This window comes from Pleurodeles waltl, chromosome 4_1, assembly GCF_031143425.1.
Source record: "Pleurodeles waltl isolate 20211129_DDA chromosome 4_1, aPleWal1.hap1.20221129, whole genome shotgun sequence".
NCBI lineage: Eukaryota > Metazoa > Chordata > Amphibia > Caudata > Salamandridae > Pleurodeles > Pleurodeles waltl.
The window spans coordinates 1,004,795,319-1,004,811,480 of NC_090442.1; the positions used below are offsets into that span (position 1 = coordinate 1,004,795,319).

The 16,162-nt window shown below is 44.7% G+C and overlaps 1 protein-coding gene across 2 annotated transcripts in view; it reads left to right on the forward strand.

The window, feature by feature from the left end:
• ATXN7L1 (ataxin 7 like 1) overlaps positions 1 to 16,162 on the forward strand; it is a 530,170-nt gene that overhangs the window by 500,479 nt on the left and 13,529 nt on the right. For both annotated transcript variants that reach the window (XM_069229851.1, XM_069229852.1), the window contains exon 8: positions 10,755 to 11,676. In XM_069229851.1, coding sequence (XP_069085952.1) covers positions 10,755 to 11,676 — 922 coding nt within the window. The remainder of the gene's footprint in view (positions 1 to 10,754; positions 11,677 to 16,162) is intronic.

A 16,162-nucleotide genomic window follows, 5' to 3' on the forward strand; every position in this document is an offset into this window, starting at 1 on the left:
TACAAACACTGGAGAGTACACTCGCGTCACAATCCGCGCAACTGGAGAAAGTACTACAGACGATAATGGACACTAAAACCTCCCTGGAAAATAGAATAGATGCGGTATCGCAAGACTTGAACCTACTCCGTGTGGATCACCGCAAGTTATTAGAAAGAGTCAAAACGGCGGAGGGGGGGCTGGCCGAGCTGTCTCCCACGACCCAGGACAACCAAAAACAGATCCAACGTATCGATGCAGAATTGAAGGCGTTATGGAAACGGGCGGAAGAGGCCGAGAGCAGATCGCGCCGGAATAATATCCGTTTCCTGTGGTTCGCCGAAAATACGCAACAACAAAGCATGGAAATATCTCTAGAACAATGGCTAATCAAAGAGATGCTAGGCGGAGCCCCCTCCAAGCTCTTCACGGTGGAAAGAGTGCATAGAATTCCGGGTAGGCCTCCGCTTCCTGGACAACCACCTCGACCATTGATTGCCAGATTCTTAAATTTTCGGGATCGAGATGTAATTCTACAACAGTTTCGCAACAAAGGTCCATTCAACTACGAGGAATCAATTATCAACGCATACCCAGACTTCACTCAAGAGGTGCAAAGAAAACGTAATTCATATGTTAAGGTCAAACAACGCCTGCGTGAACTCAACATTAAATATGCATTACTGTTCCCCGCCAAACTGAGAGTGATGTCAGAAGATCGCACTCATATATTTAACTCCCCGGAAGATGCCTGGACATGGCTACATGCTAAAGGCCTTGCGCGAATGTCCGACGACGCGGAAGGAGAAGTGGAGTGGACGACCACGGAGTCAAGGAAACGCTCCAGGAGGCGCACTAGGGTCCAACCGTCTGCTCAACAGGTAGCTGAAGAAAGAGCAAAAGTGCTGAAAGAAACCCCCCTGCTAACACAAAACAACTTTGAAGCAATTAGGGAACTACCCGAGATCAACTCGGACTCGGACACGACCAGCTCTGTCTCTACTATAACGGATGAATCAAAAGGCCCGAGGGTCACCCCTAGAGCAGCGGACGATCTCTGACTACGAGGCACAACACCATCCTTGCTTCGTCACTCAGGGGAGAGTTGGCTGGACGAACCGGGGAGCGCCGGAACGATGTGGGTCCCTGGAGAAAGAACATCCTGCAAAAAACATGTATCTTTTACATAAACTCATTTTTGACTTGTGGGGACACGAGGTGGGGGGTGGTGGGGCGCGGGGGGGCCCGCGGGGTGTATACGCCCCGGGGGCGCCCACCAGCATTTGCAGACGTAGTCTGCGGTCTGATGTGAGCCCCACAAACGAGCCACATTCGACTGTCATGATAATACCACCATGGATATCCAGAAGGATACAGTTTTTTTTACATATATATGTGTTAAGTAGTTTTACATTAGTAGATAGGAGTGAAAGGGGATTAGTTGGGGGGGAGGGTTATAGTAAATTAGTAAAAAAACACACTATAGCTCCATTACAAACATGCAACCACTGCTATGTCAGGCAACTACACTCAAAAGCATCATCAGGGGGGCTGCACACTAGAAGACCAGTGAGCAAAACTGAGGCATACAAACAGGCCCACCCCATACTTTCCCATGGCGCCACAAACTATACGCAATAGTAATCAGTACGACATAGTGACATGGAACGTGAGGGGCATGGGCACAATAAGTAAAAGAGCTCGTATCTATGCACGCCTCAAGCGACTGGGAACACACATTGCTATCCTCCAAGAGACGCATCTACTGGAACCAGACTTGCGGGAGATACGCGCGAAATGGGGAGGACAACTATTAGGCACAACATACTCAGCGTTCGCAAGGGGAGTATTGATTTGGATTGCAGGAGGAGTCCCATTTCTCCAAACAGCACAAAGAATTGACCCAGGGGGTAGATTCGTTGTGATGGAAGGCCAGCTGGATGGTAGACAACTGTCTGTAGTAGGTATATACGCCCCAAATGGCGGCACAGCGGGATTCCTGGGCACTCTCACACCGGCATTGCTAGCAAACCCAGCAGCTCTGGCTGTTTGGGGAGGGGATTTTAATAGCATACCAGACGTCACCTTAGATAGATCCAGAGCTCAAGCGAGCTCAACAGCGAGAAGGAACACCACATCTCCACTGCAAAACTGGGCGGGCGACTTGAGGCTCTACGATATATGGCGCATCAGACACCCCCTTCAAAGGGAATACTCATTTTACTCAGCCCCACATACAATACATACTAGAGTAGATATGATATGGGGTACCCAGGATATAGCCGCTTTGGTAAATAGAACGGAATACCTAGCGAAGAAAATATCAGATCACTCGCCGTTGAGAGTAACACTAGGTTGGGGCAGGACCCGACAGGAGATCCCAACCTGGCGCCTACAAGTAGTCGCGCTTCAGGACCCAGCATTTGTGGACACTTTGAACACCACACTACGTCAATACTGGGAAACAAATGATTTAACTGCAAATTCACGTGCCGCGGAATGGGATGCTCATAAAGCGGTAGTCAGAGGGCAGTGTATCACTACAAGCTGGGGAGTAAGGCACACCCTACATGCTGAAATTGTTAAAATGGAAAAGGAACTAAGAACAGCGGTAATAGCAGTCGCACGGGGGGAAACCCCTTACACAACACTAAAAGCAGCCCACGAAAAATATAACGAAGCAGACAGTAGACTTCGGTGCCATGATCATAACTATTACTTAACGCGGTTGCAAGTGGAAGGCGACAGGTCGGGTAAAATGCTGGCCTGGTTATTGCGTGAGGACAGACAGCACTCTCCCATAGGTGCCATCCGGGTTGATACTCACACCACGGTCACCACTCAGGTAGAGATAAATGAAACATTCAGAGACTATTATAAGAATTTATACACCAAGTGCACCTTGTGCACGCCCACACAATTTGAGTCTTTCCTAGGGGGCTCCCCCCTACCGAAACTATCCCAGGCAGACAGGGACAGACTTGAAGCCTCTCTCACGGCAGAGGAAATAGAGCTAGCTTTAACACAGATGCCCAGGAATAAATCGCCGGGTATAGATGGCCTCCCAATAGAGTATTACTCCGCATTCTTGCCCCGCCTGAAGCCCCAACTACTGAAGGTATTCGAGGAGGCATGGACCACTGAACTGCTGCCCCCATCTCAAACAGAGGCCATGAAAGTGGTACTCCTCAAGCCGGGACGCGACCCCACTGATGTCAAATCTTATAGACCACTCTCACTTTTAAATTTATACTGTAAAATACTGGGCAAAATACTGGCCAACAGACTTGCTCCCATCATCCACACCATAATCCACGAAGATCAAAACGGCTTCATTCCGAAGCGTAACACTTTTTTAAATATCCGTAGGCTACTGAGCGTGATAGGGCCCCCCCCCCCACGCATATGACGAAATGGTGCTGTCACTAGACATTGAAAAGGCGTTCGATACGCTGGAGTGGGATTTTCTCTTGATTACAATGCAACAGATGGGAATAGGTCCCAACTATGTGCGTTGGGTCCGCACACTATACTCAAATCCACGAGCCAGAGTGAAAACGGGCAGAGTGATATCTGACAGCTTCCCGGTATTGAGGGGTACGAGACAGGGCTGTCACCTCTCCCCATTATTGTTTGCTATAGCAATGGAGCCACTAGCAGCTAAAGTGCGCTCCATGGCAGATAATTGGGGAATAACTAGGAACGGAGCATACCACGCGATCTCGCTGTACGCAGATGACGCTCTTATATACACTCGGAAAGGCACGGAGTCGCTACCCTCCATAATGGCACTCCTAACTGATTTCGGAAGGATATCTGGCCTAGCAGTAAACTGGGATAAATCGTGTGTGTTCCCACTAACTAAATGGCCACCAGGTAGGCAGGAAGAGGCACCACGCGGGCGCCTGAAATGGTGCTTTGAAACATTTAAATACTTGGGGGTTCACATATACCACAGCGCAGAAGACCTCAGAGACGGTAATCTGGGGAGAGCACTAGCCTCCATGAAGGGTTTTTTACGCTTCTGGAATAAACTGCCGCTTTCCCCACCGGGCAGGGTAGCGATTGCAAATATGCTGATTCTGCCCAGGCTATTATATTACTTTGCGGCTCTGCCAATTATCCTCCCACACAGCTTTTTCAGCAACCTGACCACAACGCTGCTACAGCTTATATGGGGGGGCGGCAGAGCGCGGGTGGCACTATCCACACTGCAGCGACCGGTAGACTCGGGTGGACTGGGAGCCCCCAACTTCGGGCTTTACTATGCAGCACCACAACTACAGTGGCTGCAGCTCTGGTTCCACACACTGACGTCAGCTGAGGCTGTATGGATGCAGACTCGGATAGGAGGAACCCAACTGTTAACATGGCTGACAAACAAACACTCCAAAAGTGAATTTATCAATCCATTACTAGCTGTGGCGCATGCATGTTGGGGGAAGTATGTCCAGAAGGGACACAGAGCAGTCCCATACACCCCGTATGTTCCGCTGGAGTATCTCCTGGGACAGCAGTCGATTGCGCCACATTCATCCTTAGTGTGGTCAGAAGCGGGAAAACGACTGGTGGGCGACTGTTTTGAAGATGGCAAGCTAATGCCATTCGAAGCCATCCAGGCCCTCACTGCTGTGAACCCAGGACAATTCTTATCATATCACGCTATGTGCCACGCAATTAAAAAAGCATGGGGAGCAGGGACCCTAGAACCAGAGACCTCCCCCATAATACACCACATATTACAGAATGACGCTCAAACTAAAGCTATCTCTAGCCTATACAAAATACTTAGCAAAACTCCAGAACCTTATCTAGAGAAAGCTAGGGAGAGGTGGAACACTGTCCTCCCCGCCCCGATTCCCCAGGGAGACTGGATGAGAGCACTGTCCTACGCCCGAGGGGTATCAAGGAACCCCAGATTCCGCTATACTTAGTTCAATTTTATACACCAAACATACCTATTACCGGCCAGGTTAAAACGTATGTTCCCCGACACAACACCGACATGCCCCAGATGCGCGGAACCAGCGGCCCACTTTTACCATATGGTTTGGGAATGCCCCCGGGTGCAAATAGAATGGAACAAGGTACTGAAGGAACTATCAGACTGGACGGGGTTAGAGTTGACAGCGGACCCTAGATCCTGCTTATTGGGAGTGAGGACAAGGGCAAAAAAACACAGACACTTACACAAATTTGTAGACCTAGCCTACGTGATGTGCAAAAGGTTGATAGCAATGCACTGGAAAGCACCAAACGCCCCAGACCTGAAATCCTGGCATACCCTCACATTGAGGTGGGCCTGCACAGAACATCAGGTGCTCGTAAAATTGGCACAAGATGGCCAAACGCACACGGGATGCGACACCTGGGAAACACTGGTATCCAAGCTAGAAACAAAAAACGACGACAAACCCCCATGAAGGGGGCTATATATTAAGTAAATTGCATTAACCAGTAACTCACCCAGACACAACATCACAGGGTAACATCAAGACAAGAAAACCGCCGAAGGGGCACACACCTCCATACCCCTCAATGAGGGCCCAACTCGTGTGAACACATTACCATAGGAGTATTAGTAAGGGCACTGGGCAAATCTGGCCCACTCATTACTTACCTTTTCCGAATGCGAGAGAGAACACCTCAAGCCCCCACAGGTGCGAGATCACAACAGGCAGAAGTCCTTTAGCTACTATAAGTGCGGCCGCCCTGATATGCAGCATAAGAGCAACACTTTTGTGTAAGGTAGTGGAAGCAAACAAAAAAATAAAAAATAAATAATAATAATAATACTGAATGTAATAAATGGCTAGTTAAGTGTGTAAAAGGGGGGGGGGGGGGTTGTTTCAACGTAATATTAATCAGATAAACGTGATCCTGTAGTATTTCTGATTTACGCCTGTACTGTGTATCTGCCATATAAAACCAATAAAAAATATTTAAAAAAAATATATATATATATATATATTAGGGTGTGGGAATGAATTGCCCTATCCACTGACAGCTCTCCCCAGCATGACAGGCAAATACAGTATTATGTAGGGAAACATTGTTTCCTATACTAATAACTATCTCCAGGACAACTAGGAAGTACAGTGCGCTAAAGTGAACCAGTGCCTCTGTCCTCACACCTCTCCTTAGAGATATTCAGTGCTGTCTGGGAAGGTAGTCATCTCTTCGCTAACACATCTTACCAGGTGTCTCTAGTAGGGTTTGAGAGAAATGTATTTCTCTACTCTTACCTTTTCTCATGCTGACAGGTATGCATAGGAGGCTGTGGGGAGAAACTGCCCTGTTAAGCTGACACAAGTCTCTTTCATGATACCTCTGTGAAATATGGTGTGGGGAGAGACAGGCCTCCCTCCTGTGACATGTCTCTTGGATAATGATTGTTCAAATTAGGGTGTGAAAAGTGGCTTACTATTCTGGTCACACCTCTCCCCAATATGACAGAAGGACAAGTAAAGTATGGAGTTGAAATTACCTTTATCCTCAAAAGTCTGTCTTGAATAACATCTATAGAGACTATGATATGAAAGCATACTGCCCTCTCAGGTGAGACATCTCCCCAGAGTAACATGTGTAAAGTATAAAGTGGGTAGAAACTGTTCGCTGTGCACATAACCTCTTTTCATACTGATGAATGCCCATAGTAGAGTATAGAATGGAGTAGCCTCTCAGTTTAAAACTGTGTCCTGGATAACTTGTGTCCCTATTTCATTGTGGGGATATACATACCTGTATCTCAAGCGTCTCCCAGTGTTAGCACCCATACATAATAGAGTGTGCACAGCTGCTGATAGCAGTGTGGACTGGAGAATAAAAATGCACTTCCCTCTGTGCGAAGACCCCTCTTTTGTATCACAGTTCCCTATACTACACCATGCAACACCTCACTATTGCATTACAAGTAGCAATAACTGCATAGCAAAATGATTTGCTCCTCTATTACCAAATCTCTGTAGGATAAAAGAAGTGCATAGTACCATTGACATATGCGTGTAGGAGCATAGTCATAGTACCCGAGCATGGAACTGCCAGTTTTACTTAATACTGCATACTATAATTAACTTGAAATTTACGTATTAAGGAAAGCAGTCTAAAATAACTTTAAACGTTTTTTTCACAGCAAAACTGTTTAACAGCTATGCAAAATTACAACCACATTAACAAACTATATAAACAACTATAATACAAAGAAAACAAACAACTTTAAAATACATACCATTTTTTCTTACGCTCATAAGCAGCTCCTAAATCTCCCCACCCTTTTGTTTATTTTGCCTATTGAATTTTGATCTTGGTAGCACTTGTTTACAGTCTTTCAGCCACCATAGCCTGCGAAAGAGTCTTTCGATTCATGCTATGTTTTAGCAGGCTAGGTGGCAATAAAAATCTCAGCAACACAGCATATCTATGTGTACAGGTCACAAAGCCTAGCTTGTCCAGAGTTGGCTCATGTTGCTGAAGCACTCAACTGTTCAGGCAATTCCACATCATTCCAATTTGATTATACTGTGCCTGAAGAGGTAGTTATTGCTGAACAGCACAATAATCATGCTTCTCTTAACAAGGCTCTTCTTTGCTGCTTATGTAAGCAGAGAATTAATTCCTCAAATACAAGTTTCCATTTTCCTTCTTTAAAAAAGGCAACATAACCAAAAAGATAAAAGTTACATACTGGTCAATAATTAAAAACAGTGATACATAAGTATATTTTATAAATCTTTCTACATTTTTCATTCATTATTCAGTGTTCCATTTCATCACAAATACATTATAATATGCCATCAAACCTCATTCATTAAACGTTTATACAGTTACACATTCTTCTTGAAACACCTTTGTTAGCACTCACCCCAAGTTTTCACTCTAGAAATAGCAATATCACCACTCAAACATTTCACAGGGCTAAAGTATATGTACAGCAAGCTTCATAACAACAGTGCAGCTTATATTATTACATTCACACAGTTTGTACATTTATTTGTTTAACACAATCTGCAAACCTTGGTCACAACTCTCTACAGTCTAATCTGTACCTCTCATAAGCTATATTAACACATCTACACCTCCCCAAACAACCTTTCACTCTTTAAACATAGCGCTGAGTATGTTTCCCAGCATTAGCACACTTCACTGATACTTCACAAAAACAGTTTATGAAATACATTAATAAATACCCGAACTTGAAATTCTTTCTTAAATGCAAATGACCACACCATCTCTTTCAACTCCAGATATATTCAGTTCTGCTGAGCACAACAAAAAGATACTTCCTTCTCCTCCAAAGCACCAAGGACAAACTGAGCTATATCTGGTTCTGCCCCCAATCGCATTACAGCATTTTTTCAACCATTAAATAAAAGTGGTAACTATTGGTTGAGCTTTGAATCTTTTATTTTTTACTTCTCTTCCTATGATCTCGCAAATTTCAGCATGGGATCATAAAACACCTCATGGCATGGGCAGTCATTTTCCATGCAAGTCTTGTAAGATGCTTGCGAGATTGTAAAAAAATTTTAAAATAAGATTTAACCATCTACTCATCACAGTACTTACCTTGTACACATTTTCTCTCAAAAACACGCACCACAATATTCATTACTACTAACAAAATGTTTTGTAAACTCAGCAACTCCTTTTTTACTATTCACAATCCTGCAAGAGTCCTACGAGAGCCCACCGATATCATAACAAGTAGATAAAAACATTATACATTTATAATCTTTAAAATGAGATAAAGATTACTTAGTAAAATTACTTAAGAATGAAGAAAATAGGACATAGGAATACAAGCGCTCCAATACCTGGTAGCGCTTCGATACCTCTGGTCTAAATGCGCTTTTACCAATAAGCAAAAAATACAAAATACATGGTTATTTGAACAGAAGTTCCATAAGAAACAATGGGAATTAAAAATCAGTTTTAGTCTAAAAGTTATTGTTTTTCATTATCTTGGTGGCCTCTGCATCTGAAGAACAAAGAAGCGTGGTAAGATAGAAGTTGGAGTTTAACTGTAGTCAAATGTTTTGGAGGACTGGGACTGACAGTGGAACAATGTTAGCTAAAAGTTGACGGCCTACCTTAATCAAAAGGCTTCACCTTTAGACATAGACATTTCAGTGTTAATTACAACTGACTTATCAAAGTGCGAAATAGGGCAAAGTAAACTTAAAAACAATGGGGGTCATTCCGTCGACGACCACGGAAGCACCGCCAACAGGCTGGCGGTGCTTCCTTTGCTATTCCGACCGCGGCTGTAAAGCTGCGGTCGCCCAGCCGGGTCCGGTGGTTTCCCACCGGATTTCCCCCGGCTGGGAGAATCCTCCATGGCGGCGCTGCTTGCAGCGCCGCCATGGGGATTCCGACCCCCTTCCCGCCTGCCTGTTTCTGGCGGTTTTCACCGCCAGAAACAGGATGGCGGAAACGGGTGTCGTGGGGCCCCTGGGGCCCCCTGCACTGCCCATGCTACTGGCATGGGCAGTGCAGCGGCCCCCTAACAGGTCCCCAGCAGGATTTTCACTGTCTGCTTTGCAGACAGTGAAAATCGCGATGGGTGCAACTGCTCCCGTCGCACCCCTGCAACACCGCCGTCTCCATTCGGAGCCGGCTTCAATGTTGCAGGGCCTTTCCCGCTGGGCCGGCGGGCGCTCTTTTGGCGGTAGCCCGCCGGCCCAGCGGGAAAGTCGAAATGGCCCCGGAGCGGTCTTTCGACGGGGGAAGTTTGGCGGGCGGCAACCGCCACCCGCCAAACTCGGAATGACCCCCAATGTCCATTATTATGGTAGTGCACATGTGCTGTAGTCATCAGGCTTCATCCCCTCTAAAGGTTAGAATACCCAAACCCACAGATTCCAAAAAGCAATGTGGAACACTGGACCACCAGAAATATGGTCCCTCTGTTAGAAAATGTCCATCAATAATGATCCACCAACATGAATAGGTCTTATTAGCAACAGCAAAAGAGAAATAGCTACACTAAAATCATGCCTGAAAATTGCCCCTCAAGAATACTGCACCACACAATTACTGCCCTTCTGATTACAGAGCATTTGAATGCTGCAGTTCCAAAGCATAGCTAGTTGAAACTTCTCTCATTGTTACTGTGCTAGTAGAATACTACTTATGATTAGTACAGTGCTCTGACAATATAGTGCTTCAAGCACACTCTTGCAGGAGGGATAAAGGTCGGCATGGATTCTCAGGCATCAAAGTAGTGCATCTCTGTGATACTGTGCCAGAAGGAGTCTTGCCATCAAAAATAGGTATGACATATGAAAAAGCCATTAGGAATATTGTGCTGAAAGAATTTTGTAAGGAACTTTTTCATCTATGAGACCCTCTACTGGCTGCTGTACTAGGATGGAAGTCTTCTGTTGGTCCTGTGTCCTTGCTAGTTTTCCAAATGTTTAGCCATTTCTTCTGTTGTCTATCATGATTATCTTAGTTGCTATAGATAAATAGTTTGTGTAATAGCTTGCATCCTTGAATGTACGGCAATAGATACGAACATATTTGTTATTAGGAACAGAAGGTATTTATTAGATGGCTTGAAGGATACTGATCCAATCCATTAAATCTGTTGTGCTAAAATGAGGCTTTCGATAATAACTTAAAATGTATGTGTGTTTAAGCTACCAGTGCAGATTTTTTTTTAAAGCCCTGAGACATTAGTAATAATCGCAGCATTTTATTAGATTTCTGTGATATTTCTTGAATATTAAAAAAATAAGAGTGCAAAATTTTATTTTTTTCTTTCTCATATTTAGGAAAATTCCTCTAGCATTTGACAGCCTAATACCTTCTCCAACAACACATATTAAAAGCAATTTCCAAGCATCTTTTTTGCGGCCTCTCAGCCAGCCAGATGCTGTGTTCCCTTCTTCACCCCTTGGTTCAAGAGTTGCTTCATCCAACACCACATCATCAGATTTATCAACAGCCACCTTCGTTACAACATCGGCTAGCAGTTCCATGATGTCACAGCCAGCAGATTTACATCAAGTGGCAGCCATTTTGAACATGCCAGACCTATCTCTGAAAGCATCTCCTACAATGTCACCATTGCCAGCAGTCCCCACTCTGCTATCCCAAAGGACACCAAGGACAAAGCACAGCAAGTCACAGAAAGTGCAAGAACTTCCCTCCCGTGCCATTGAGCCTTCATGTAACAAAAAGAAAAGGACACCATCAGGCTCATGTTCATCTCGTTTGCAGACTTCTCCATCCACTTCGCTTTCAGGGTCACTTGAAGGCAGCTGTATCTTGAATCCAAGGGTGACATTGGACTTCCACCACACTTCCTCTTTGCTGAACCATGTGTCAGTGTACCGCACAAACCATGGAACAAGCACACCCAGTGCAAGATTGGAGCTCCAAAGCCGAACTAGCTTGTTGAGTAACCCTACTGATTTCATAAAACATATGGGCACAATAGTAAGCAGTATTGACTCAACTCTCTCTCCGACTTCCTACAGGCACTATCCGATGGACCAAACTCGGGCAGCAGACAAAACAGTGCCTCCACTTTCTATAAAAAAATCAGATGATGCAAAGCGTAAAAACTGCAGTGCCAGCAGTAAAACTTGTAAAATCAATAAAACACCTGGTATGAACAGTGTGCACAAAAGGAGCTCTGACTATTTTATTACATCTGTTCCTAATCCTGCAAAGACCACAGTCTCAAGACAGGTAAACTCTAAACCTACATTTTCCAAGAGTTTAAAAATAAAATGTGCCTTCTAAATTCCTGTTTCAAAATTGGTTTATCCATGTCTCTGGGTAGTGCCTTGTTTTAGTGTTCTCTGCTAAAACTACTTGGGACCAGTTGTACCAGGCCCACTAGAAGGAGAGGCCAAATGTCCATGTAGCTGCATAAGTTGCACTTGGCCTGCACGTAGTGCTGGGATAGACCGGCTGACACTGTTTGGTGTACTTTGGGTTGAAATAACTGCAAGATTTGCAATGAGCAAGGCCTTGAAAGATGTGGCGTACAGCATGACTTTGTCTCTGTGTCTTTATTAAGGAGTTAAAGAGATGGAACAAATTTGAGGAGTAGATACAACGAGCAATAATTTCCGTTCCAAGTTCCCTGAAGCTGTATTTTCAAATGCAAGTACTGTGTAGTGTAGTGAACAGGGTCCTTGATTTTATAGACACTCTGTGCAGATTTAACAGCCCCTAGCATCTCCTTGCACCACATTACCGTCATTTTTTTTAACACTAATGTCGCCCAACGAGGCCACAAACGCTGCACCAGATTTATAAAGTTGTGCAATGCATGTATTGCGCCACTTTGTAACCCCTTGTGCCATATTATGCGTGCTTTAGGCATAATGTATGCAAGGGGGGCGTTCCCCGTGAGGGAGGCTGAAAAAATGACACAAAGAAATATAAAAGATTTATTTGCGTATTTTTTTGCCATTTTTAATGCCTGCACAGAGCAGGCATTAAAAGTCCCCATGCCATTGTTTTCAGTGGGCCCCTATGTAGTGTTCAGGGTTAGAGCCAGGATTTTGGCGCTAACTCTGAACAGTACATCAATAGCGTCAGAAATGTTGAGGCTGTTGCCCCTACCCTGTGCCATGGCACCGTATTTTAAATACGGCGCACACATGGTGGTGCTAAGGGGCGCAAGGATCTTAAATCTGCCCTCTGAGTTGGACAGTGTGGGCTATGTTCATCATTAATGTTTTTCTCTTTATGTGAATATTTATTTTTGCAACTAGCAATTTATAAAACACTACTTGGCTTCTATTTTTTTTTATTTTTAATTGAAATGTATGCAGCACACATAAAGGGTACTAACATTTCGTTATGCTAAGCAGGTAGGTAGCTTGGTCAGGCTGGGTGGGGTGTGAGCTTCATACTTCACAACAATCACACTGGTTAACATACATTAAATGGGAATCGGGGCAGGATGGGGCTTAAGGAGCAGAAGAAAGGGAGAGGCGTGCAGATTGCAAGGGGGACTTGCAGCTCAATATTATGTGAAATAACAAAGGGGGTGATTCTGATGTTGGCGGGCGGCGGGAGCCGCCCGCCAAGCGGGAACCGCCAGAAGACCGTACCGCGGTCGAAAGACCGCGGCGGTCATTCTGGGTTTCCCACTGGGCTGGCGGGCGACCGCCAAAAGGCCGCCCGCCAGCCCAGTGGGAAACAGCCTTCCCACAAGGACGCCGGCTCAGGATTGAGCCGGCGGAGTGGGAAGGTGCGACGGGTGCAGTGGCACCCGTCGCGTATTTCAGTGTCTGCAAAGCAGACACTGAAATACAAGGTGGGGCCCTCTTACGGGGGCCCCGCGGCACCCCCTACCGCCATCCTGTTCCTGGCGGGAGACCCGCCAGGAACAGGATGGCGGTAGGGGGTGTCAGAATCCCCATGGCGGCGGAGCGCGCTCCACCGCCATGGAGGATTCTCAAGGGCAGCGGAAAGTCGGCGACTTTCCGTTTCTGGCCGCGGCTGAACCGCCGCGGTCAGAATGCCCAGCGGTGCACCGCCAGCCTGTTGGCGGTGCTACCGCGGTCATTCGCCCTGGCGGTTTTTACCGCCAGGGTTAGAATGACCACCAAAGTCTTGTGTGTGCTTGTCCTAAGTGAAATCCGACAAACACAACTACAGAATACAATTATTGGTGGGGTGCAACAACCCTTCAGCTGAAGTGAAGGAACTGTGCCCTTCTACTACACCAATCTCCAGGCCACTCGCACCCCCACAGCCAAGAAAAAAAGCTCCAAAACATTTACCAGCTGCTCAAAGCAGTTGGACCGGATATTACGAGGCCTGTATTTTATTTCCCATTCTAGCGGGAAAAACGTGTAATCCCAGTTATCTCAAGGGTAAATGCAGCTGGTGTAGTGAGATGCTTCCCTGGTACCTCCACGCAGAGATGACCGTGAACTCAAAATAGAGACCTTTGTCATTAATAACATTTTATATAACATATATTTAGTGAAAACATTCACATACAAACTATTATATATTAAAACAAATTCTATTTTTTCAAGCTCAATTCCTAACTGTTCATTTCTTTGGATTGCGTGTTATTGATGGGTTAACACCACATAATCATTAATCTATTAACTGGTTATCTTCAGCATAATTCGCTTAATAAATCAAACTGCTTACCTTCATTCATGTACAGTCACCATTTATGCCCCTTAGCCAAAGATGAAGTTCCCACTGCGTATTCCAATTTTACAGTGTGTGGAATTGCACCCAGTAACAGCTGACAGCTCAGACAGACATTCACTGACAGAAGTGTCTACCATAGTGGTAGTGTTCGGGCCAGGATCTTTCCCACTGGAACAGTCAACATCTGGCCCACTTGCTCCTTCAGCAAACCTCATAATACTATGATCTTCCTAATCCCTTTCTACAGACTCTTCCCTCCTCCTCCTTCTTTCCTTTATTCATCCCAAACCTCATTTTACTACTATGATCTCCCAGTTAACACTTTATGGGTTCTTCCCTCTTCTATTCTTCTATTCAATCCAACTAACAGACTCACATGTCCACCGCTCAAATTTACTTTTATTTCCCTATCACTAATACTAATACTATACTCATATTTCCCAATACTAATCCGCCACTAAACCTTTTGGGTTATGAAGTAATGCTCTAAACACCAAAACGCGCTTCACCACCTCGTCAGGGATAGTAAGCACTATATAAATACAATTTAAATTGCGATTTTGAAAAAGATGGCAGCTAAGCCTAAAGTGAAGCCTAGTTAACATGTCAGGAAAACTTCTATATATCATAAGAAATGTGTTTAAAAGACAATAGCACCCTATCAGTGTGTACATTTATAATCATGAGTAAAATTACATTGTCCAGATTGTTAATGGTGCACAAAAAATATTAATGCAGAAAAATCTTCAAAATGTGCCACACAATTCTCACCACTACCTCAGGGCCACCCCTTTCCTGGGCCTCCTACTTCCATGAGATTTCCGCATATGGTTTCTATCCACAAAGTTCTTAGGAGGGGGCCTAGTGATAATTTACTCTTACCCACACTCACTGTCTTGTCAACTTTCTTGGTGCCCACTCCATCCTCCTGGTAAAAACCCCAGGGAGCTTCTCTGGAACTAGAAACGCAGTCAGGCCCCACAAATGCAACTAGTTCTGCGGCAATGGCCTCTTCTAAGGGCAGAAGAGGTTCTTCTTCAAAATAAAGAATACTCAGTGATACACTCTTCAGTTGAAACTCATGCAGACTTTTACATGTTCTGCTATTTTTTAGGGTTTCCTAGCCAACTCCCAGACTATAGAGTCCGCCCAGTCTTCCCATTCATATTGTGGATACCTTCCTCAGTCTTTAAACCTATAAAGAATACCCTCCTATATAGTGTGTGTATATTGGGTCAGGTTAAAATCGAACAATAGCTTTCCGTCTCTTTCATAGTTCATTTAGTTCATTTACCCGTCTCTCTATATAGCAGACAGACCCAGTGTTATAGCTCTACTGCTTCAAACCAGATAACCTGTCTACCAATGTTACACAGTTCGGGAAAGTCACTACCCCCAATTTCTAGTTCTGCCAAACAGTGTCTGCGTCTCTGAACTGCCCTTTCCTCAGATTCTAGAACTACTATGCTAGTTGCTCTTTTATGCGGTCTATGTATGACAACACTGGACGTACTGATAGCTATTACTGTGCTGTGGAGCCAGAATCCAGCAATGCTTCACCACTGGCACCAATTTGAGAACTGGTTCAGGGGCCCAGGGGCTCCCTGGAATTATAGTACGTCAGTTGTGTCAGCTGAGGCCCATTATTACTAGAAAAACAGAGGAGTTCCTGTACTACTTTTGAACCATAAATTGAAAACTAAACACATGCCTTCAGTACTGGATGCACTAGGTAGCGACAACAGAGCAATCTAAGGCTTCCTGTGGGACGTGATATGGGTTGGAAATGCAGAAATCAGTAAGCTGCACAAGAACACACAAAAATCAATGTCAAATCATTGATTTTGTTTTTGAAAAATAAATGTATTAAAGTGTATACATAGCTAAAAACTACATCTAAATTACAAATTTATAAAAAATACAAACTTTAATTATATAAACTATACAAAACAGTATACCAATTAGTAAACAGGTTCTTAGTGGGAATACCAATTCGCAAACACTTCTAATGGGGACCTCACAGATTAACCAGGGCAAAAAACAC